Source organism: Pristis pectinata, chromosome 3 (assembly GCF_009764475.1).
Source record: "Pristis pectinata isolate sPriPec2 chromosome 3, sPriPec2.1.pri, whole genome shotgun sequence".
NCBI classification, from domain to species: domain Eukaryota; kingdom Metazoa; phylum Chordata; class Chondrichthyes; order Rhinopristiformes; family Pristidae; genus Pristis; species Pristis pectinata.
The window spans coordinates 17337746-17364202 of NC_067407.1; the positions used below are offsets into that span (position 1 = coordinate 17337746).

A 26457-nucleotide genomic window follows, 5' to 3' on the forward strand; every position below is an offset into this window, starting at 1 on the left:
AATAGTGAACTGAGACAGATATTGAACACCATCTGGTTAACTTTCTGATAACCTGCTGCATTCTGCCTTCTAAGCTGATGATGCCTTCCAGCAGTATAATACGCTAATTGGTTAACCAACGTACTACTAGAGTAGATTTGCCAATTCTCAGGATGTTAATCCTCCCAGTCACTTTTCAGTGTATAGCAGCAAATGAGGGTCTATTGTCTTTTCAGACTGGTACAATTTTGCATCATTTAAAAAATAAAGAGACTCAAATTAAACCAAGCTTATGGGTTGAACTTTTCTGGGAACAGTGTACCTTGTGACGTGTCGAAACAATTTCGAGTCGAAACAGGGTTTCGACTCGAAATGTCGACTATTTCTTTCCTCCAACAGATGCTGCTTGACCTGTTGAGTTCCTCCAGCAGATTGTTTGTTGTGACATGTACTGTTGTTTTAGACATTTTTCTGCATTTCTCAGCTCCAATATACCTTTAGGTCATCACATGGCTGGAAATGAATCTTGGTAATAATATCATAGAATGGTGTTACATGTAGAACTTCAGTGATCAACAGGGCCAACAATGTATTTCCTTAAATATGAAATTTAGAATAGAACGGTAGGTGTAACCAAGAAGGAAGAAATCCTGGATTAAGTGGGTAACATGTACAACTATTTATTGCCCTTCTTTAATTGCCCCAGGGAAGAGTGGATTGCTAGGCCAATTCAGATTCAGACTGTTTATTTCCCTCCATGGATGCTGCCTGACTTGCTGAGTTCCTCCAGCACTTTTTGTGTAAGAACCACATTGCTGTATCTATAATCACATTTTAGCCATATCACATATAGGTCACATCTAGGTTCTTGAGAAGCACTAATCTCCTGGAATGTTTTTTTTAATGGCAACCTAGTAGTTTCTGGGCCATCACTACTAATTGCCATGGTGAGAGTTGAACTCAAGTGTCTGGATTTTTGGTCTAGGCCTCTGCATTACTAGTCTGCAAACTTAACCATTGTGCCTCCCTCCCACTAGAGTCCGATGTAGATTACCCTTTTAATCTTTTATCTTTATCCATGTGTATTTCTATCCATAGGGAGGGTAGCTGTGCACCACATTGACAAGCCATTGTTTCACTAACAAGCTTTAAATGTGAGAGTAATAAATAAATTGGTAATAAGAAATGGCTCTCTCTCCATGGACCTAACATATTCTGGCTTGGTGGCCAGCTAGGGTGTGCGATGCCTTGGTGTCATGAAGAAGCTCACTGTTCTGAGGCGGTTCTTGTCAATGCCCAGCTCTCTTCTTTTGTGGTCAGGCCTCAAAGTGCAGAGCTTCCCAATGGAATTGTTGGCTGACTCTGCACTCTCACATCTGCAGTTGTGGTTGTAAGACTATTGGTAGGGCAGAAGGATCACTACACAGAGGATATACTGAACAGTAGAGCCAGTGATCAGCAGATACTTCTAGTCAATGGAAGTTGACTGTTGAATTAATTCCTCTTTAATAAGCTAAGTGAAATACACTAATTGATCAATTTGTCACACAGATTGCCAAATTGGCTATATTGAATTTTCCAGAGGATGACCTGACTTTCAAATGAAAGGGCTACTTGAGCTGATGTTCCTGCTGATTTAGCACGGCATTACCCAACATGAAATTCCAGGGCTAGATCCAGTTGGATACACAGCCTTGTACATGTTTCAGATTTCATATGATGCCTTTTCAGTGGGATGTAAAAGATCACATATCCCTACTTCAAAGAAGAACAAGCATTTTATTTCTTGTGTCCTGGTCTCTACTAATCAACAATAACAAAACAGATTATAAGATCATTATCACACTATTGCTTGTGGGAGATAGCTATGTACAAATTTGCTTCTACGTTTCATACATTGCAACATTGAATAAGCTTCAGAAAGTAATTGGCTTTAACTTGGTTTGGGATATCTTAAATTCCTAAAAGGCACTGTATGAAAGCAAGTTTTTCTTCTTTATTTTAAATTTGTATGCTATCTTATGAGCTCTGATATGAGTGGTTTAATTTATATTCTGACTTGAAATACAATATCCATGTTGGAGGCTCACACTGAAAATATGATTGCCTGTGTTTTTACAAAAAATATGTAATTTTACAACTAGTATATTTCTCTCAAGTGGGAAAATATTTTAAGATAACCTTTCCAGCTTGTACCACTTTGTTACATAGTAAGATGGTATTTTTTTCTTTATGTTTTTCTATATATGCCATTAAATTTCTTATATATAGTATACACTGATGAAAAGAACAAAGTCAGGTACTTTTTTGCAAAGGATATTTAAAATTCTAGAAGCACTGTTCTGGGCTGTTAGGGATTCTTCCCCTAAATCAATCATAGTTCTTATCAACCCAGCTAATTTGAAGATTTCTATGTGCTTACTGATTGGTTTACTGTGTTGAGAAACTGCAACCTCACAGGAGCATGCAAGAATTTCAGACAAATTACAAACTATTGTGCTTAATAAGAAGAAGCACTATAGAATGTAATTTGATACTAAAATTGCAATATCATTGCACAAGATGGGTCCAGGGCAGAAAATTGCTACAGGATAATTGAACTTTGGGAACATAATCAAAATATGGCTGCAGCTGCAAAGACAGACAGAATATTAGACTGGAAAAGGAGGTGCACAAATGATCAGACTAAGGAAGAGACGGATAGCTTAGAAAGCACAGATAAGATGTCACGTTAGGTCCAGTCGTGTTCGCCACACTTAGGAGCGAATATAAAAGCAGCAGAAAGAATTTAGATAAGAGGAAATGTGGTTCCATGTTTTGGATCATTGAGCTGTGAAGAGAGCCTAAAAAAGATAGATTGTCTCCCATTGCAAGAAAGTAATGGGCCACATACTCAGCAAGAATACTTAATGGCACTATTGAAGCTGATTCAGAAAGAGCATGAAACTGGTGGGAAGGTCATTATTATTGTCACACTAGACTGAAAAAACAGATAAATTAAAAACTAAAGCTTTGTGGAAGTCACCAATTGAAACATTAAAACATTACAGCAAAGTTAAGTTAGAAATATCTGTAAGCACATTTGCGGAAATAAAAACAGCGGGAATGATTTTTAAGTTGTACTCAAAGGTGGGACGAAATACTAGCTGCTATTCTCATTTTAATTAGGTTACGGAACACAGAGAAAGGATCATGCTGGGAAGTGGAGAGGATATTTTGGACTGATCTAATGCCAATTCAGTTGCCTTTGCATTTTACCAAACAAGCTGCATCTTGTTCTTAGACAATCTAATGCTCTATACAATTCAACAGAAGCTGCTTCCTTCAATAACATTTCCACAGGGACTGCATTTTGTGTTTCTGGTCATGCCATGAAGTCTGTGGAGTAGTGATCAACAAGGGAAGCTGACCAGATGAGCAAACAGTTCCTCACCACATTGATAGGTAAGGATAAGCTGAAGTTAATACTGGATATCCAGATGTTTAGCCCTTCAGATTTGGAAGCAGTGCAGAGAATAGTTCAATGAATTAACAACAAGATACTGGAGGAACTCAGCAGGCCAGGCAGCATCCATGGAGTAAAACAGATGGTCAATGTCTTGGGTCAGGATCCTTCTTCAGGATAGTCCTGAAGAAGGTTCTTGACCCAAAATGTTGACTGTCTGCTTTTCTCCAAGGATGCTGCCTGGCCTGCTGAGTTCCTCCAGCATATTGTTGTTTTTCATCTAGATTCCAGCATCTGCAGTCCTTTATTTTTCCATTCAATGAACTAACTTGGTCTGTCATACCAGGACTGCCACCTACTCTTTCTGTGTTGTTATTTTTACTGAAGACTTGCACCACTTGACTGCAACAGAGGAACCAAAAAGTTTAATCTTCTCCATTTAGAGTCATGGGGTCATAGAGTTAAACAGCACAGAAACAGGCTCTTGCCCAACCCCTCCATGCTGACCAAGGTGCCTACCTCAGCTCGTCTCATTTGCCTGTGTTTGGCCCATATCGCTCTAAACCTTTCCTATCCATGTATCTGTTGAAAAGTCTTTTAAATATTGTAATTGTACCCACTTCTACCACTTCCTCTGGCAGCTCGTTCCATGTATACCCACCATCCTGTGTGTGAAAAAGTTGCCCCCTTTAAGTCTTTCTCCTCTCAACTTAAAGCTATGCCCTCCAGCTTTAGACTCCTCTATACTGGGAAAAAGACTGTGACCATTCACCTTATCCATGCCCCTCATGATTTTATCTACCTCTGTAAGGTCTGAAAAACCCCCCAGCCTATCCAGTTTCTCCTTATAACTCAAGACCACTGATCTCAGTAACATTACTGTGAATCTTTACTGCAACCTTTCCAGCTTAATGACATCCTTCCTATAGCTAGGCGACCAGAACTACACACAGAACTCCAAGAGTGGTCTCACCAATGTCTTGTACAGTTGTACATGATGTCCCAACTCTTGTACTCAATGCCTTGACTGATGAAGGCAAGTGTGTCAAATGCCTTCTTCACTGTCCTGTCTACCTGTGTTGTCAGTTTCAGGGAACTGGGACTCTCTGTTCTACTACGCTCTCCAGTGCTCTGCCATTTACTGTGTAAGCCCTGCCCTGATTTAACTTCCCAAAATGTAACACTTTGCACTTGTCCATCTGCCAATCTTTAGCCCACTTTCCCAGTTGATCCAGAACCCATTGTAATCTTAGATAACCTTCTTCACTGTCCACTATACCACCAATTTTGGTGTCATTTTCAAACTTACTAATCATGTCACCTATATTCTCATCCAAATCATTAATATATATGATAAACGACAGGGGAACCAGCACCGAACCCTGCAGCACACCACTGGTGATAGGTCTCCAACCTATCTCTCTACTCTCTACAACTCTCTACTACCACCCTATACCTCCTACCACCAAGCCAATTTGGTATCCAAAATCCAAAAATTATATAGCTCATTCTGGTTCCCATGTGATCTAACCTTCCAGAACAGCCTGCCATGTGGGACCTTGTCAAAGGCCTTAATAAAGTCCATGGAGGTGACATCTACTGCCCCATCCTCATCAAACCTCTTGATCACCTCTTCAAAAAAACTCAATTAAATTTTTGACACACAATTTCCCATACACAAAGCCATGTTGACACTCCCTAATCAGTCTGTGCCTTTCCAAATGCAGGTATATCCTGTCTCTCAGAATCCCCTCCATCGAATTTACATCCATCTTTGCAATAGTGTCTCTGTTGCCACTACTCTTTATTAATGGACTTACTTCCCCACTTACAGGAGTTAACTGCTCTTCAGCTTGCCAGTACTGCCTTTTGTCTTGCCAAGACAACCTTAGAATGAATGCCAGACAGAAGGAAAACCATTCCATCACAGAGATAGCAACCACAGATAGAGCATTTAAAGTGTACATGGCTTTTGATGCATCATACAGGCCAACAGTCACGTCTAAGGTACTGGAGCATATCCTGAGACTACCGCAGGCACATGATGATATACAAAGGGCTTGAGATTTTGCTTAAAAATCCCACAGATGCACACAGATTATGGCTTTAAACATTTATCGAAACAGAAACTTGGAGTTCCTAAGTACTGGCTGAAGCCTTCTGCTTAACTGAATGCCAGCTTGAGGATGCCTATGCTGTATCTGTGGACTCTCCACAAAGTCAAAAGGAACAGCGCAATGCAGACTTCTGCAGATTTCCCAGCTCTTTGATTGGGAGATCTGACCAGTGCAAGTTACCACACCTCCATTAGAAGCAGTAGCAAGAAATGGTACTGCCTTGGATGATGTGTAGACACTTTATTTAATTTGTTAGTAAATTTAAACATTTATAATATTTTTAAGTATGTTAAGTTTTTTTGAGTGTTTTAATTTCTTAAAAATAGATTATTATTCGTTGATAGTTCTGGAGAGTTTTTGAATGTTTCTGAAGAACCTTCAAATTCAATGGCACCTTTGACAGTTGGTAAGCCTAGGACTGGATGTAAAAGTTTGTGTCCACTATCTTGAAAACCTCAAGTGAACAGCATTGTTATGTTTCTGTGTCAGCAAACCTACACAACTATGGACCGAAGATAAGATATAATGTATGTATTTATTAGTCACATTTACAGTGAAATACACAGTGAAATGTGTCTTTTTGCGTTACTGAGAATGTGCTGGGTGCAGCCGGCAAATGTCACCACTCTTACAGTGCCAATATAGCATACCCACAACTCCTAACCTGTACGTCTTTTTGGAATGTGGGAGGGAACTGGAGCACCCGGAGGAAACCCATGCAGATACAGGAGAACATACAAACTCCTTGCAGACAGCGGCGGGAATTGAACCCAGGTCGTTGGCATTGTAATAGTGCTACGCTAACCACTACACTACTGTGCCGCCCCAACCCAATTTATGAAAATATTGGGAAATGGCCTCCTGATAACCAAATATGGACTATGAATGATAATTTGTAATCCAGAAATCTGGCTAACAAGAAAACCTTCTTTGCCCACTTGAGCTTTTCACTGGGAGGGCTACCAAAGTGATAGTTTTGGATAATTTTCTAACTCTCACTGCCAATAACATGTCATACTTATGAAACAAGCTGTAACAGGATGTAATGTGCCCACAGAGCAGAGTATATTGCACTTCATTGGAAGTTCCAGATATTGTTTTACTTGTCTTAAGATCATGAATATGAAATATGAAAGGTTGGATAGGTCAGGCTTAAAGCTACCTTATCATTTTGATCTGCATTCTTTCCCTTGCATTTGCTGAGAATATTTTCCTCTTTACTAATTTCTGTATTTAAATGTCAGTCAGGAAACAGTGCCTGACTTCTCATTCCATTTCCCTCCCATTCTTGGGATCATTCAGTGGCAATGTTTGACAGACTTGCAATAGCAGCAATAATGACCCCAATAGCCTTGCAACAGTAATGAAATCTAGTCCTATGCTTACAGTCATACTGCTGTCCTCTCCTAATGAACTACAGCTTCAATGTAAGACTTTGAGAAGAAGGTTTTGCACTTTGTCTACTTATAAAATAAACCATAGAACCATAGAACAATACGGTACAATACAGGCCCTTTGGCCCACCATGTTGTGCTGCCCTTTAAACCACACCTATGACTATCTAACCCCTTCCTCCCACATATCCCTCTAACTTAAATTCCTCCATATGCTTATCTAACAATCTCTTGAAGTTGTCCAATGTATCAGCCTCCACCACCACCCCAGGCAGCGCATTCCATGCACCAACCATTCTCTGGGTGAAAAACCTCCCTCTGACATCACCCTTGAACTTCCCACCCAATACCTTAAAGCCATGTCCTCTTGTTTTGAGCATTGGCGCCCTGGGAAAGAGGCACTGGCTGTCCACTCTATAAAGTATTTCAAATGTCAGATGTAAATAAAATAATCAATCTATATGAAAAACATACTGCTTTGAAGAAATTTAGATATTGTTCCAGGATATGATCCTACTTTTAATCAATTCTGACTTATTCAAAAGTGATGTGATTCTCTTAAAAGATACATGTTTGACAGGCTTTGATTAAACTTAAAACTTAGGCTGAAGTAAACAAAATATATTTCACAATCAGCACAAATGTCCAGTATAATTTGTGGACTGCAGCTACATGATGATCAGGTGACTATATTGCAATTAATGCTGGAAGTGCTCAGCAAGACAGGTGGAAAGAGAAGAGAGTGAATGTTTCAGGTCAATGACAGATGTCACCAGACATGTTGAGTATGTCCAGAATTATTTGTTTTCATCTCAGACATCCATCATCTGCAGGATTTTGCTTATGGAAAAGTGCAATTAAGAGATTATAATACCAGGAAAACCATACTTTTAGAATGAAAAAAAAACAGACAATGGATAGAATAGTCAGCAAATTGTGATTAATATGCACAGAGAGCATATTGCATGTATCATTTAATAAGTGGGTCTGGGACATAGAAATACTTCATAGGTGAATATGAATAAGCAATTATGAGAGCATATCATTGAAATAATTTCTTCATAGACTATTTTATATCATATAACACACTCAGTCACTGATGTTAGTGATTGTTAACTGTAGTGGGTATTATACTGTATATGACAGATTATGGTAGGGATGAACTCAAACCAAAATGACAGTGGTTTAAGAAGAATTTTCTTTCTCATTTAATTTTGCTACTCTTTGCATTTAGCAGTACCTGTGTTCTTTTGTCTATGTCCTTTTATCTATGTTCATTCGTAAAATAACAAAAAAAAAACTGCAGATGCCGGAAATCTACAATAAAAAACAGAAAATGCTGTAAATACTCAGCAGGTCATGCCGCATCTGTGGGAGGAGAAACAGGGTTAATGTTTTATCTTGAAAACCTCTTGTCAGAACTGGAAAGGAAAGAGGCTCAGGGATGCTGGGGGAGGGGGATGACCCTGAAAGGGTGAAACTGGGGTTACCATGGGGATAAACTAAAAACAAAGTTACCTGGTTAATTGAATGAATGGGAGCAGTTAGAGAGTGAGAACATAGACAAAAGAACATAGACAAAAGAATGGAGGTACTGCAAAATGCAAAGCTGGAAGACATACCTGGCAGGTCAGGGTGGGAAAGTCCTCTACTTCCAGAGGAAACAAAAATAAAAGGGGTAAAAGGAAAAAAAAACAAACAAGCAGAGCCAGTATCACAGATGGATGACTGATACAGACAGAGGAATCAGGTTACCTGAAGTTGTAGAATTCAATATTGAGTCCAAAAGGCTGCAACGTGCCCAGATGGAAGATGAGGTACTGTTCCTCAAGTCTGATCAGGCCTCATTGTAACAGTACAGAAGCCTCCATGGTCAACCCAGTTTTATTCTATCAGAAATGGTCCCCCGCCCCACCCTCCCTGCAGTTCTGATGAAGAGTCGTCATCCTGAAACGTCAACTCCACATGGCCTGACCTGTTGAGTATTTTCGGCATTTTCTGTTTTAATTCATTCCTATTGTCACAAAATTGAGGGCTTTTTTTATTTTAAATGCATAATATGTTGGAAAACATGGTCATATGTAACAAGCTGTAAAAGACAGTCAGTTCCCTGAGGGTTACTACTGAAATCTCTCAGATGTGAAACGATTTAGATGTGATTCATGCTGGGGATATATAGTATCAGTCACAATCACTGGTTCCCCAGTTTCCCCTTCTAATAGTTAGTAGAAGATGATAGTAATCTGTATGAAAAAGCTTAGATGTAATGCTTGAAAAACAAAATATGCGTGGTTAATTAGGGAAGATAACAAACTACTAGCTTTAAAATGCCACTCTGACGCTGCAAGTTATCTGTACAGAATGTACTGTGATATTCCGTAATTAAATTTGAAAACCTAAATACATCATCTTGTTCAGCGGTTATTAATTCAACAGGGAGAGCCTGTGTTATTTTATGTTTGTTTTGCCAACCAGTGCCTCAAAGTGGATATTAGTCTACAAAATACGTAAACCTAAAGTATTAGTACAAAGGGTTCCAGGCCTATGGTCAAAAAAAATCACTGTGCTCAAAGACTGTTACTGTATGTAGCTATAATGCAGGGGAGGCACTCACTTAGCCTCATTAAGCCAAGGCTGCCTCAGACTTGTCTCATGTTCTGCATGACAGCAGGATTTATGTTGCATAATAATTCATTCTGAGTTCCTTTGGAGGTATACGAACTGGTGAACTGTGGCTATTTTAATGAGAGCCACTGGTGATGTGCATAATCTGTCAGGCAGGTGGCCAACTTAAGAAGAACAGGCCCCAGCTGGAAAAATGTAGAGTGTTACCACATTTAGAAATCTGTCAAAGTTGTTTCGTGATAGGACAATATTACAAATGCTGGAAAATGTATCTGTCAACTAAATGCTTTGGTAATCATTGCACCTGAGGAAGCAAAACTTTGAGCTTTTAAAAGGAAATTCCTCTAAAATATGCAACATGTGCAAAACTATTGAATTAAAAACAGAATGCTGAGTAGGGCAGGCAGGATCTGTGGAGAAAGAACAGAATTGAAAAACCATTGACCAGATTGATGATTCCAGCATTTTTGTTTTTATGTTATTCTAGAGCTTTTTGGCTTTTGCATAGCTATTGTACATAATTTCTGATTGCTATTTACCAGGAATCCTAATGAAGTGGCCATGATACTAGAAGAACAGAGAAAATAAAGCCCCAAACCCTTAATCTGGTAGCACTTATTAGATGGTTAGGGAAGAATTATCAGAGACTATTATACATAAATAATGATTTATTAGAAAACAGGATAGTGACAGAAAAAACAGATTGTTAATGTCATTCCTATAATTAAAACATATTACATAAATATGGGGAACTATAGATCAGACAACTTGAAACTAGTGGTAGGAAAGATAACAGAATATTTTCTCAAAGATGTAACAAAGTAATAACTCAAGTCAAAAATACAATAAAAATTCTTATGAGAAAGTCATGCATGATTAACCTCATTGAATTCTTTGAAGAAATGTTAGAAAGCTTAGGTTAAGTATTGTAGTAGATATAATGTGTTTGAATTTTCCAAAATACAGTTTGGCCAAGGTCAGAGAAAGTGGAGTCAGGAGGTAGGAAGAGGAATGGATAGCAAGCTGGCTACAATGCAGGAAACAGAGAATAGGGGGTTAAAGACACCAGCTCAGATTGGGAAAGGTGGATAAGTTTATTCATACTGAAGAAAGCTGTTCACAATTCATATAAATAATTTGGACTTGGAAATCAGAAGTAGATTTTTAAAATCCCCAGATGGCAATGATGAAGGCATGTAATTTCATACAAAGAAAGAATGTGACAAAATATGAGAGGTTTTACTAAACTTGTAGAGTGATTGTGCAAATTAATTTCAGTATAGATCAGTGCAAGGTGGTAATTTCTAAATAAAGATAAACGGGTTGCACACTGCTTAGAAAATTAGTTTAAATGGGATGGAGGAACAATGGTCCAGGTAGATGCATCACTGAAATAGGCAATGAAATTATCAGCGGAGGGCCTGTATAGAGCAGAATAGGATTCAGTTTTCGGAACAGCTCAACCGTTTCAGTCCACAGGGTTGCACAAGTGAACAATAATGTCCATTTTTGCTGGACACATTAGAGCCATGAGGATGAGCAGCAAAAATGGACCAGGGGCCATAGGAAGAGGTCCATCAAGGTTCACCACAACTCATTAATGTCTATTAATTGTGAGAGAGCTATCCTACTTAACATGATCAAGGAGTAATGTCTGAGGAGCTTTACTAAGAAGTTATTATTGAATTTCACTATTTCCTGAAAGCAGACCAGGAAATTGTAATAGTCACAAGTACTGACGACAATCATTTTTTTGTCATAGTATCCTTCCAAGTAACAGCAGGAGATTGGTGAGCATGTTTACAGTACATTGCAACATTGCAAAATTTACAAATGTATATTTGTATAAATGTATATTAGGGTGAAGATGTAATATTCAGAGCTGATTGGCTGCAGTGTGTGACAGTGTTCCAAATATGGATATAAACTCCTTTCCTTTTAATACAAGGGAAGTATCCATGCAACATACCTTTGCATTCATTAACAGAAAACAATATCACTTTTAAACACCACATATTTTGCCTTCTAGACATTATTATACATACAATGCATTTTGCAGAAAAAAATGCTCATATATTGAAGGAATTATAGGTTCCCCACTTACTGCAGATAAAAATGTTGGATACTTGGTTCTTCAGAAATGTAGACCACCCATTTGAAATATGGCTTGTATCCACTTTCTGTTATTACCCACCTCAACAAAGAGTGGAGAAAGATGGACATTTGAGCTAAGAGACCCTTCTAATGAAGGATCTCCGACCTAAAAGGTTAACTCCGTTTCTCCTTCCACAGATGCCACCTGACTTGCTGAGTGTTTCCAGCATTTTCTGTTTTTATTTCAGATTTCCAGAATCTGCAGTTAATTTTCGATTTTCATTTACTGGAAAAAGAGAGATTTGCTTTTACAAAGCACCGTTTATGTCCTCAGGACCTTCTAAAATGCTTGACAGCTAACAATTTTTTTTGATATGTAGTCACTCTTGCAATTGTAAGGAATGTCTTTCACGTACAAATATGTTCATAAAATTATGACTTGGACTAATCTCCTATGATTAAGTCATTCACTTTCGTTTTTATTAATCTGTTTTAGTGGTGTTGGTTAAGGCTTGCATGTTGTTCAGGAAGGTGTGAACATTGAATAAATGTTGACATGCTCCAACAGGTATGCTATGGATACTCTACAATATATTCCAAAAAGATTTCTCAGACCTGCACTGGTATGCTGAATAACATAGGTGCCGAGTCACATTTGTACTTGGAGTCATAGAGTTGCACAGCACAGAAATGGGCCCTTTGGCCCAACCTATCCATTTTGTCCATCTGCATCGATCCCATTCGCCTACATTAGGTCCATATCCTTCTAGGCCTTGCCTATTTAAGTGCCTGTCTAAATGTCTCTTAAACGTAGTGATTGTATCTGACTCTACCAACTTCTCTGGCAGCAAGTTCCAGATATAAGCCACTCTCTGTGTAAAAAAAAAATCCCCTCAAATCCCTTTTTAAAACTCCTTCTCTCCTTAAGTCAATGCCATTTTGGTCTTCCAAGATGGTTCACCAGCAAATTGCCTGGAATGGACAACTACCATGGGAAAAAGACTCTGACTATTTACCCTATCTATGCCTCTTATAATTTTACATATGTCTCTCAGGTCAACCCTCGGCTTCTTTTGCTCCAGAGAAAACAAACCTAGCCCGTGGTACTTCTGAAAGAAAAGCTCCAATTTATAGCACGAGAGCATGCAGAGGATGATATTGAACATCTGTGCTTCACTGAGACCCTCTGGAGTGTATCTCTGGGTTGGTATACAGGAAAGCAAATCGTTCTTTAATACCTTTAGACATGTTCCACCATACAATCAAATTGACACTGATTTGCCCCATGACCTGTTTTATTTACCTTACCTTCTTATCCCTTGATACCTTTTACTCTCACCCCAAAAAATTTATCCATTCCAGCCATAACATCAGTTGATGCAGTAATCTCCCAAAGGTGATGTTGCTAAATGCTTTCTACGACAGCCCAGATTGCTGATCTTGGGCTATGGGGCATCTCAAACAAGGGGAAAGGGGCACATCGGAAATAAATGGATTGTTCAGCTAAACTGCTGATGCAGCAGACATTCTCTGCTTATATCTACATAAATTAATCAGCAAGGGGAAAAGATATGACTAGAATGAGAGAAACTGAGCATGTCTCCATCCCCTTGCTTGTGCTTCATCCTTGCTGTATATAGATTCCTAGGCAATGTCTCCATAGTTTTTCTTTGAAGAATTTGATGCCTTTTGTTCTGAAGGCCAACTAAATGCAATAATTTGAGAAAATATTGTGTTGTCTATTTAGTAGCAATGTGATTTTATGACCTTATGCATAGTTTATCTGGAGTCAAAGTATTTTGCTTATGAAAAGGTGACGAGGATGTTTGAGGGCCAGCTGAGTGCAATGTAACTATCTCCCATACAGTGTAAATGAACACTGGCAGGCAATATTCAAGCATTCACAACAGTATTATTCTAGGTTCTTTTTTGTGTGTTGGTTCTTAACAATGTTTATACACCTACAGCATTTAATGGACTACCTGTAGGACCAATTTATTATCAAGAAATATGGATGTAACAATTCATTCTTCCCACAAGCTCAGTGCAATTCATTGGGCCAGGTCCCATTGGAGACTGTCTGTACCTCGCATCTGCTTCTCATGGGATGTCTGCAATTGCATTTTCACACCTACCTACTGCAAGGCAGTGTGGGCTGCAATCAGTGACTGGGCTGCAAGTGACAGAAACTAAACTCCTGCACGTACATTGCCCTGTCAGCAGTCTTACAGCTCATGCAGCCAGACACATTTTATATCATCTCTAAATGGTCATTAGAGAGATTTAGAAACAGTTGAAAACATTTAAATAATTAATTAAGTTTTTTTTACATGATTTAAAATATTTTTGAATCTCATTCAACTTATACAAATTACTTAACAACTTAAAGTTTGTCAAATAAAGCCACCTACTTCACTTTTAGTGAAGGTTGACAACACCATTCAAATGAATGGGTCTTTTCTAGATGCTCCAGCCATGGTTGACGTGGAATTAAGAAGTGTATCTGGTTCCTTCGTGCAATATGAAACTACCTGTGGACTCACAGGTGAGTGTGCCAGCACAGAAATCTGCAGCGTGATGACACACACATTGCAGCTGGCTAGTGTTACTTAGTGGACTATTGGCTAGCCATCAGCATAATGCAGTCCATCATGTATAATAGTTTCATAGAATAAATTGGTAAATTGGTTTATTATTGTCATGTGCACCAAAGTACTGTGAAAAACTTGTCTTACATACCGTCCATACAGATCATTTCATTACATCAATGCATTGAGGTCGCACAAGGTAAGACAATAACAGAATGCAGAATAAAATATTACAGTTACAGAGAAAGTGCAATGCAGGCAGACAATAAGGTGCAAGGCGATAACGAGGTAGACTGTGAGGTCAAGTGCCCATCTTATCGTACTGGGGACTGTTCAATAGTCTTATAACAGTGGGATAGAAGCTGTCCTTGTGCCAGGTGGTACATGTTTTATGTATACGTGGGTATGAACATTATACATATAATGCCTCATAAAATTTACACATAAATGTATTTTCTTGATGATCAAGTAATGATAATAAAACCGATCCAGAACATAACAAAAACATGCCTCAATACCGTGTCTGAGGATGTCACAGGAACTAGCAGGCAAAGTTTGCCTCTGTTATTAGAGTATCAAGAAGGGTATTGAGGTATAAAAGCAGACAGGTTTACTGAGGCAATACTGAATCTTGGGGCCAAGAAAGCTGAAAGCATATCTGTTTGCGCAGGGATGATAGAAATCCAGGATGCCCAAGAGACTGGAAATGAAGGAAAACATAGGAAGGAGTGAGGCAATGAAGAGATTTGAATATTCCAGACTGTTTGGGTTCCTTACTCAGTACTGATTTCCTGTCCAAGGGCTTGCTTGGCTTGATTCATCTACTGGGTATTTGGTAGTTTGTCTCCTTCATTCCATGACAAGAATCTGAGTGTGTCTTTTTGGCATAGAAGGTTCAAATTGTGAACAACTTCTTCCTTGATCTCTTACTTGTTTGTTGTAATGGCTCACAGTATCCTTACAGTTATGGTTAGTGAGGAAGGTTGTCAAAGGATTCGGCAGGATATAGACCAGTTGGAAATGTAGGCAGAGAAACAGCAGATGGAGTTTAATCAGGACAATTGTGAGGTGTTGCATTTTAGGAGGTCAAATGAAAGGGGAAAATATACAGTAAATGGCAGGACCTTTAGGAGCATTGATGTGCAGAGGGATCTTGGGGTGTAAAGCTCCCTGAAAGCAGCGATACAAGTAAATATTGTGGTAAAGAAGGCATAAGGCATGCTTGCATTTATCAGAAGAGGTGTTGAGTATAAAGTCAGGAAGTCATGTTGCAGCTGTATAAAAATTTGGTTGAGCCACATTTGGAGTATTGTGTGCAATCTGATCACCACAAGAAGGAGATGGAGGCTTTGGAGAGGGTACAGAAGAGGTTTACTAGGATGTTGCCTGGATTAGAGAGTATTAGAGAGTATTAGCTACAAGGAGAGGTTGAACAAACATAGATTGTTTTCTTCGGAGCATCAGAGGCTGAAGGGCAACCTGATAGATGTATATAATTATGAGACGCTTAGAATATATTGTCAGGATCTTATTTTCCCAGGATGGAAATATCAAATACTAGAGGGCGTAGCATTAGTGTGGCGGGGGGGGGTGAAAGTTTGAAGGAGATTTATGATGTAAGTTTTTTACACAGTCGTAGGTGCCTGGAACGTGCTGCCAGGAAAGTGGTGGAAGAAGATACACTAGTAACGTTTAAGAAGCATTTCGACAGACAAATGAACAGATAGGGAATGGAGGGATATAGACATGTGCAGGCAGATGGGCAGTTGAAATTTGCATCAGGTCAGCACAAACATCGTGGGCCAAAGGGCCTAACCCTGTGCTATTCTATGTTCTATATTATTTTCAGAGTTAATTAGAGTGCATATTTCTTAACAACACCTGGGCATCTTTTCATTTCTAACAAGCAGAAAATAAAGCTGGGCTTTCTGGTAGAGGCTATTTTTCTCATAAAGACTAGCATGACAATTCCAGTACGATGCTAGAATAAATTCAATTTTGTCTTGTATATTGTTATATAGACATGCCCTACATTTAATAAATGAGCTCGTAAACGCTTTATGGAAATTCTGTAATTAAAATAAATGCTACCCAACATAAGAGCCAAGAATTCTTTTCACATGATGCAATATTTTGGTGCATGGTGGAAAGGAGTTTGTCCAAAAGCCAGTCACTAAATGGAATTAGGTGCTTGGTATCCCATCCCTGTAGAATGACCAGGAGATTCTGCGTCTTCTGTACGTATGTGTTGTTTATGTAGAAAGATGCCTGGATATGCAAAATGGAGCCTGGATATGCACACACCTGAACGTCACTTGCTTGAAACTTATTTGGGCATGCATGGCTTTTGCACTCACACAAAATTTGGCTTCAAAAGACATGCCAGGCTCTATCAGTCTAAACCCATAAAGTAGCTAAGTGTATAGCAGTCAAATTTGCATGTGATTTTGCATACAATACACTGGTTAGCAGAATTGTATGCGGTTACTGTCACCACACTATAAGAAGGATGGGGTTGCGTTGGAGAGAATATGGAGGATATTCACTGTCATGTTATAAAGAACATAGAACAGTATACAGGAACAGGCCCTTCAGCCCACAATGTTGTGCCGAACCAATTACATTAGTAATAAAATGCCCAACTAAACTAATCCCTTCCGCCTACACAATGTGCATATCCTACCATTTCCCTCACATTCATGTACCTACCTAAGCTTCTTGAATGCCCCCATCGTATTTGCCTCCACCACCACCCTAGGCAGTGCATTCCAGGCACCCACAATTGTCTATGTAAAAGAACTTGCCCTGCACATCTCCTTTGAACTTTCCCCCTCTCACCTTAAATGTATGCCCTCTGGTATTAGACATTTCAACCCTGGGGTAAAGATACTGGCTATCTACTCTATCTATGCCTCTCATAATCTTATAAACCTCTGTCAGATCTCCCCTTAGCCTCCACTGCTCCAGAGAGAACAACTCAAGTTTGTCCAACCTCTCTTCATAGCACATGCCCTTTAGCCCAGGCAGCATCTTGGTAAACCTCTTCTGCACCCCCTCCAAAGTCTCGACATCCTTCCTATAATGGGGCGACCAGAACTGAATACAATACTCCAGATGCAGCCTAACTAAAGTTTTATAATGCTACAGCATAACTTCCTGACTCTTGAACTCAATGCCCCGACTAATGAAGGCAAACATATCATATGCCTTCTTTACCACCTTATCAACCTGTGTAGCTACTTTCAGGGAGCTATGAACTTGGACCCCAAGATCTCTCTGCTCATCATCACTGTTAAGGGTCTTGCCATTAACAGTGCAGTGTCTCTTTACATTTGATCTCCCAAGGTGCAACACTTCACATTTGGCCGGGTTGAACTCCATCTGCCATTTCTCCGCCCATATCTGCAACTGATCTATATCGTGCTGCAACCTTTGCCGGTCTTCTACACTATTCACAACACTACCAATCTTCGTATCATCTGCAGATTCACTAACCCACCCACATACATTTTCACCCAGGTCATTTATATATATATCACAAATAGCAAAAGTCCCAGTACAGATCCCTGAGGAATGCCACTAGTCACAAACCTCCAGCTGGAATAAGTCCTATCGACCACTACCCCCTGTCTTCTACAGGCAAGCCAGTTCTGAATCCAAACTGCCAATTCATCTTGGATCCCATGCATCTTAATCTTCCGGATGAGCCTCCCTGAGGTACCTTGTCAAACACCTTACTAAAATCTATGCAGACAACATCCACAGCTCTACCTTCATCAATCACCTTCGTCACCTCATCAAAAAACTCAATCACGTTAGTAAGGCATGATTTGCCATGCACAAAGCCATGCTGACTGTTCCTAATTAGGCTGTGATTTTCCAAATGCTCATAAATCTTATCCCTAAGTATCCTCTCCAGTAACTTCCCTACCACTGACGTGAGACTCACCAGTCTATAGTTACCAGGGTTATCCCTGTTTTCCTTCATGAATAATGGAACATTAGCTACTCGCCATTCCTCCGGGATCTCGCCTGTGGCTAGAGAGGACATGAAGATATTGGTCAAGACCCCAGCAATCTCATCTCTTGCGTCTCTCAGTAACCTGGGCTATATCCCATCAGGCCCTGGGGACTTATCCAATGCTCTTCAAGAGACCTGACAGTACCTCCTTTATCTCTAAATGCCCCAGCATATTAGCATGCTCCACACTGACCTCCTTATCCTCCACGTCCGTCTCCTCGGTAAATACTGATGCAAAGTACTCATTAAGGACCTCACTCACCTCCTCCACTTCCAAGCACATGTTCCCTCCTTTATCCTTGAGTCGTCCAACCCTCTCACTAGTTATCCTTTTGCTTTTGACGTATGTATGGCATGCCTTGGGATTCTCTTTAATCCTACTTGCCAGGAACTTTTCATGGCCCCTCCTGGCTTTCCTAATTTCCTTCTTGAGTTCCTTTCTGGCTTCTTTATAATCCTCAAGTGCTCTGTTTGATCCTAGCTTCCTGAGCTTTGCACACTTTTCCTTTCTCTTCTTGACTAAATTCACCACCTCTCTCGACATCCAAGGTTCTCTTACCTTGCCATCCTCGTCCTTCCTTCTTACTGGAACACACCTGTCCTGTACTTTGTGCAGTTGGTCTTTAAACACCCTCCACATGTCAGATGTGGACTTGCCCAAAAACAGCTGTTCCCAATTAATTCTCCCTAGTTCCTGCCTAATGCTCTTGTGATTTGCCCTGCTCCAATTTAATGCTCTCCTGCAAAGTCCATACTTATCCTTATCTATAGCTATCTTAAAACTTAAGGAGCTGTGGTCACTGATCCCTAACTGTTCTCCCACTGAAAGGTCAGTCACTTGGCCAGGCTCATTATGCAACACCAGGTCTAGTACTGCCCCTCCTCTCATTGGACTATCGATATATTGATTTAAGAAACCCTCCTGGATGCACCTAACAAATTCTGCCCCATCTAAACTTCTTATACTAAGGAGATCCCAGTTTATATAAGGGAGGTTGAAGTCCCCCACTACAACAACCCTATTAGTTTTACACCTTTCTCTAATGTGCCTGCACATCTGTTCCTCAATGTCTTGGTTGCTGTTGGGGGGGGGGGGGGGGTCTGTAGTATACTCCCATCAGAGTGATTGCACCTTTCTTATTTTTTAGTTCTACCCATATAGACTCAATGGACGAGCCCTCCATTATGTCCCCTCTGATCGTAACTGAGATATTGTCCCTGGTTACTAGTGCAACTCCCCCCCACCCTTTTACCTCCCTCTCAATCTTTTCTAAAACATTGAAACCCTGGAACATTAAGCACCCATTCCTGTCCCTCTCTCAACCAAGTGTCTGTTATGGCCACAACATCATAGTTCCATGTACTGATCCATGCTCTAAATTCATCACCCTTACCCATAACACCCCTAGCATTCAAATACACACACTTCAAACAGTCCATTTCATCGTGTCTATTACTTTCCTCCTGCCTGTTTATACTGGCCCTGACATCCATCTTCCTCTCAATCCCTCCACTTCCTGACCCAGTGCTCTGGTTTTCATCCCCCTGCAAACTAGTTTAAACCCTCCCAAGTAGCACCAACAAACCTCCCAGCCAGGATATTGGTTTCTCTACAATTGAGGTGCAACCCGCCCTTCTTGTCCGGGTCAAATCTGCCCCAGAAGCGGTTCCAATGACCCAAGAACCTGAAACCCTGCCCCCTGCACCAGTTCCTCAGCCATTTATTCATCTGTTCTATCATCCTATTCCTGCCCTGACTAGCACATGGCACCAGGAGTAATCCAGAGATTACTACCTTGGAGGTTCTGCTCTTCAGGGTCTTTCCTAACTCCCTATACTCACTGCTCAGGACCTCTTTCCCCTTGCCAATGTGCACCATGACCTCTGGCTGCTCACGCTCCCCCTTGAGAATATTCTGCAGTTGCTCTGAGACATCCTCGACCCTAGCACCTGGGAGGCAACACACCATCCTGGTGTCTCTTTCGTGGCCATAGAATCTCCTGTCTGTCCCCCAAACTGTCATGTCTCCTAACACTATTGCTCTGCCTGACTTTACCCTTTCCTGCTGAGCCACAGAGCCGGCCACAGTGCCACTGACCTGGCTGCTGCTGCTGTGCTCTGATAGGTCATCCCCTCCAGCAGTATAAGATAAGATAACATTTCTTTATTAGTCACATGTACATTGAAACACACAGTGAAATGCATCTTTTGCGTAGAATGTTCTGGGGGCAGCCCGCAAGTGTCACCACGCTTCCGGTGCCAACATAGCATGCCCACAACTTTCTAACCCATACGTCTTTGGAAGGTGGGAGGAAACCGGAGCATCCGGAGGAAACCCACGCAAACATGGGGAGAATGTACAAACTCCTTACAGACAGTAGCTGGAATTGAATCTGGGCCGCTGGCGCTATAATAGCATTATACTAACCGCTACACTACCATGTCGTGCTTATGTAGTCATCAGGGAGATTGAGCTTCCCTGATATCCCACATCTTACAGGAGGAGAATTCCACTGCCCTAACTGCCATCCTGCCTAGAATGGAGGACTTTAATCAGGGGGAGAGATTGGATAGGCCAAATTTATTTTCCCTTAAGAAAAGGAGGCTGAGGGGTGACCTGACAGAAGTATATATGATTATAAGGGGCATTGATAAGGTAGATAGTCAAAATCTTTTTTTCCATGGTAGGGTTACCAAAAGCAAGACAGCATAGGTTTAAAGTGAGAGGAAGGAGTTTTAAAGGGAATCTGAGGGGTAAGTTCTTTTACACAGAGTGTGGTTGATATCTGCTGCCAGAGGAAGTGATGGAATCAGACACAATTACTCAGTTTAAGAGGCATTCAGCCAGACACTTAAATGGGCAAGGCATAGAAGAGTACAGTCCGAATGCAGGCAAAGGGGATTAGTTTAGATCGGAAAAAAGACAGGCATGGATATGGTGGGCTGAAGGGCCCATTCCTGTGCTGTGCGGTTCTATGACTCATTGTTGGGTGGATTAGCAAATTGTGAGGGGAACACAAAGAGCTTGCAAAGGGATATAGATAGGCTAAGTGAGTGGGCAAAAAACTGACAGATGGGCTATAGTGTAATATATAATATGGGCTAGAATGTGGGTTATAATGAATATATGAGATCATCCACTTTGGAAGCAAGAATGAAAAAGCATATTATTATTTAAATGGATTGAAACTACAAAATTTTGCAGCACAAAAGTCCTAGTACAAGAAAAACATATGGTTGGAATACAACTTCAGTTGGTAATTAAGAATGCTCATGGTATGTTGGCTTTTACTGTGTATAAAATTGTATAAAAATCTCCATTTTTAAGGAATGATATATTTACATTAGAGGCAGTGCAGAGAACGTTCATCAACTGATTCATGGAATGAAGGAGCTGATATATGAAGAAAGATTGAATAAATTGGACCCATACTTAATTGAATATAGAAGAATGAGAGTAATTGTATTGAAACATACAAGATTCTAAAGATGTACAACAGGGTGAATACTGAGAGGACCTTTCCCCTAATAAGGGTATCTAGAACTTGGGAGCATAGTTTCAGAATAAGGGGGTGCTCATTTCAGATGGAGATGAGGAGGAATTTCATCTCTCAGAGGGTAATGAATCTCTGAAATTATCTTGGACTCTTTGGGAGCTGTGAAGTTGTAGATATTGAATATATTGACAGACATTTAACTTTCAAGGGACTTAAGAGATATGGGGAGAGAGTGGGAAAGTGGTGCTGAGGCCAAGATTGAATTACCCTTGATCTTACTTAATGGTGGAGCAGACACAAGGGGCTGATTGTCCTATTCGTGCTCCTGTTTCTTATATTCAATGCTCTAACGTTCCTTGTTCCTGCTCTACCATCCCTAGGCCACCTACTGCTCCTCCTGTTGCAGGTCAACTTGCCGCTTCCCATCGTCAAAACTTAGCCCAATCATGAACCTTCCCCCAGCAGCTCATGACTACCCCTTGCTTCCCCAATGTCCTAACCTGACCCAATTCTTCCTCCCCAACCAATGCCACCTCCTCTACCCTACTGCAACCTGGGCTCTTCAGCGTCACTCTACTCCTCCACCCGAGATCAGTGACCCTCAACCTTCTGCTGGTTGCACAATGGTAGAACCATTGGCAGAAACATCTTCACCTACGTTTGTGCAAGATTATTTCTAATGAGCATGTATGTTTAGAATATTGCAGAAGGGATCCCAGCCACAAAGCATGTGTTGCCCCATTGAGAAACACTGGCTTAAGGGACAGCTCAATTTCAAGGCTAATAACTTTTAATCCTGATGCCATAATCTATGCAGATTATGAGCAATATTTGGACGTGACCTGATTCAGTTTTAAATTGCCATTTTCAGATAAAGTTCTTGGATTTGTACATTATAAAATATGCTTGGTTCTTTGTGCAAAACACATTTAATAACATTTTGCAACAGATTTGTTACTTTAAAAATTACTATATTTAAGAGAATCTCGGTTGGCTGTACTTTGAAATCACTAATTTAAGGCTCTGCCCAGAAAATCCAGTATAGTTCTCCAGCTGTGTATGGACAGAATGTTCCCTCTACAGCTTATCTGTTGGCTGAAGCCATTTGTTGAAACATTCAATTGTGATGTTTCAAGCAAGTGCCAGAAGAATCATTCTGAGACATTAATTGCACCAAATCTCTGGAGTAACATTAGTGAGTTACTCACAAAAGGTTTCTGGAAGAATTAGACAAGACAGGCCAATGACTACACATTCAAGCTCACACTCTTCATCTGTGCAACATCTGCAACAAATGGCCATCTTTAGTATTATAATAAAAATAGCTACTGGAATGAGCAAAAGCAATTACCGGAAACAATTCAGCTGCAATTTTCTTTCTGTTGATAGGTAAATCTTCCATTACTGAGAAAGTCACCCATTTTATTGTGTTTTCATGCCTGGTAAATTTCTGAGACTGCTTTGTGTACTTTTAAATTAGGCAAAATGATGATCAAATCATATGTCTGCATTTATAACAATTTTTGTAAATATAAATAAATGTAAACATTGAAAATGATCTAATTATTAATGACTGGAAATTTGACAAAAGATTGAAAGGCTTAGTTTGTAAAATTGTTGAATTTGATGGCAAGGTCTGTGATGTACTCTTTGCATCACTAAAATGGCATAAATTTGATTCCCAGGCTTGGAGTGTGGCTGCTGGAAATCTGAAGATGGGTTAAGATTGAGCTACACTAAAGACCATTGAATCTGTATTCCAATTATCGAATTATAGACCATTTGAATATGTTTTCATTAAACCCATCATGGAGATGAATGCAGTCCAATTACCCTTAAAGACAAATGCAATATCCTCAGCACAGCTTAATGGGTTTTGTCACAGAATCGTTTAATTCTTCATGCCAAGGCCAGCTACATACTTCCACTGCCAGCTCTGAGGCTGTCGTGTTTTATGGCACAGAACTGGCAACCCAGAAGTTATTAGGTTCAATCCCATCACAGCAAGCTGTGGGACAAAATTCAACAAATTTGGTCACTTTCTGAGTTTGCTCTTCCAGCTCAAATCATCTTAAGTACTGAAGACCTTACCCCTACTATGGACAATATTTTGTAATAATAACATTGCCATATGAATTTCCTTTTTTTCATTACATTAACAGGGTTTGTTCTAAGTGGATGAAATTCCCTGCAAGATAGGAAGTTACCTCACTACCTTGTTATTTCCAATCATTGATGAGGTTTTATTTGAAACTCCATTGATAGCCATTGTTGGTCTACATGTTAAATTATTTTCTGCTCAGTTTTATCAATTTATTCACAAACCTCTTAACTTGTCAAGTTAACTTGTCAACTTATTACATTGGTATTCTTCATAATTGTCAAAGGCAATAAATATTGAAGAAATCTAATGTGAAGACTTAAATTTTAATATGGAAATATGAGTATAAAAGTTTAATAATAAGGCTGGGCATTTTGACAAAACTGCATGTAATTTTAGTTCACACATGTGGATGTGAACTAACTGGGAGGTTAGAACATGAGCACCATCTTGATCACTGCAGTTATGGTGACTCCCACTACAATAATTTCCCTATCTACCACAGACTTACATACAAAAATATGATGAGGATTTGCAGTTGAAGAGAGAGGCAAAGAGAAAGAGAGAGATAAAAGAATTAAGGATTCATACCTGTCCAAATATACCAGAAATTTTGGGGACCGGTTTTCCTTTCTGATGAGACATTGTTGGAGGGCTCTGTCCATCCCAATTTTGCAGTTCCTCAATGCTTTTTAAATACAACAATGCTTTCAATCCTGTGCAATAGTCATCAATTAACGTGAAGTCCTGGTTCTGAACTGCACTGCACACCTGTAATCACAGAGGTTATTTTATTTTAACAATATACAAGCTTTTTGCCTGCAATACACATTTTTAAAAATACAGCATTTAACTGTTTGGAAAAGGATCTTTAATAAAGGTACAGAATGCAGAATCAATCCCTTGCTTGGATCAAAAAATCCTGAAGATCTCTGCAAATGATTGCCTCTTCAAATGTGTTCAATGCATCCATTATATTCTAAATGCAGCTTTATGAAATGATGTTCTGACTTGCTTTAAACGCCATTATTATTATCACACAACTCACTGCAATAAACTGGGATGTCATAGAAACACAGGAAAAATATATGATTGGAAAAGACTGCACAGTCCATCTGGCTTATTCAAAAATGTAATAGCTTTGATTTGCACTCACTTAACTAATTCTTTCTTAATCTTTCGACATTATCTGCCCCCATTAACTCCCTAGGCACCCTCAGTGTGAAATAGTTATACTACAACGTTCATACATCTTCCTTTCTCTAAATATGAATTAAACCCTTGCTACAAGAATTTGAACAAATCTTGAACACGTTATCTATTCTTTTTAACACTTGTGATTATTTGAACCATCTCTCCCCTGAGTCTCATCCCCAAAATAAACAATCTCAGGGTTGACAAGCCTGCCTTGAAGCTGATCTGCAGAAAATAATTTATTATTTGCAATGTTCTGCATTGCCTGTGGAGCCTGGATATACTTGCTGTATAGTACAGTGACCAGCACTTCACATAGTTCTTAATGTGCAACTGCACCAATGCCTATTTGGCTCATTATAGTCCACTGGGATTTGTGATTTATTCCCTTGGCTGTACATCCCAAGCCTTTTCTTACTTCTGATTCAGAATATACATTGATTTTTTTGAACTAGTTGTAAAAGCCCCAGATCCCTAGTGTATTTTATCTTAAACCCTTGAGCCATTTAAGTCTGTACTCCCATTGTTTATTTTTCTTTCTTTGTCCCATTTGTCCATATTATATGCCCTTTACCATTGATGAGCCATCTATCCAGGTGTGTTTTTTTTATTCTTTGGCTTCCTGTTTACTCTCCCCAATGTTAAAATTGATGCAATCTGTAAATTTAAATTTTCTGCCCTCTGTGTCAACTCCAAATTATTTGTACACAATGCATACAACAATTATGTTATGGCAGGGCTTACATGCCATAACAGGCTACAAGACGAAGTCAGGCTGCATAGTTAACAACAGCGCATCCCCCCCTGATGAACTTAATGCATTCTATGCACGTTTTGTACAGAAAGGAAGTGGATTGTCACTATCCACCCTGACAGCCTCCAATGCAGCTGAACCTGTGATCACAGTGGAGGATGTAAGATCAGTCTTCCGGAGAGTGAACATGAGGAAAGCACCTGGCCCAGATGGTATCCCTGGCCGTGTGCTCAGATCTTGTGCTGATCAGCTGGCAGAAGTATTTGCGGACATATTTAACCTCTCCCTGCTTCAATCTATGGTTCCCACTTGTTTTAAGAAGACCACTATCATCCTGGTACTGAAGAAAAGCAAGGTAACATGCCTCAATGACTACCGACCAGTGGCTCTGACATCCACCATCATAAAGTGCTTTGAGAGGTTGGTCATGGCATGCATCGACTCCAGCCTCCCAGACAATCTGGATCCACTGCAATTCGCCTATCGACGAAACAGGTCTACATGGACAGTAGAGACACCTACATTAGACTTTTGTTTATTGACTACAGCTCTGCCTTCAATACGATAACCCCAAGCAAGCTTGTCACCAGACTCTGAGACCTAGGACTCAACACCTCCCTCTGTAACTGGATCCTTCGCTTTCTAACA

At 39.9% G+C, this 26457-nt stretch overlaps 1 protein-coding gene across 7 annotated transcripts in view; it reads right to left on the reverse strand.

Moving 5' to 3' along the window:
- The window catches only part of LOC127568515 (dihydropyrimidine dehydrogenase [NADP(+)]-like), a 581379-nt gene that overhangs the window by 50796 nt on the left and 504126 nt on the right, over nt 1–26457 (reverse strand). For all 7 annotated transcript variants that reach the window (XM_052012359.1, XM_052012358.1, XM_052012364.1 and 4 more), the window contains one exon: nt 24453–24632. In XM_052012359.1, the coding sequence (XP_051868319.1) occupies nt 24453–24632 (180 nt within the window). The remainder of the gene's footprint in view (nt 1–24452; nt 24633–26457) is intronic.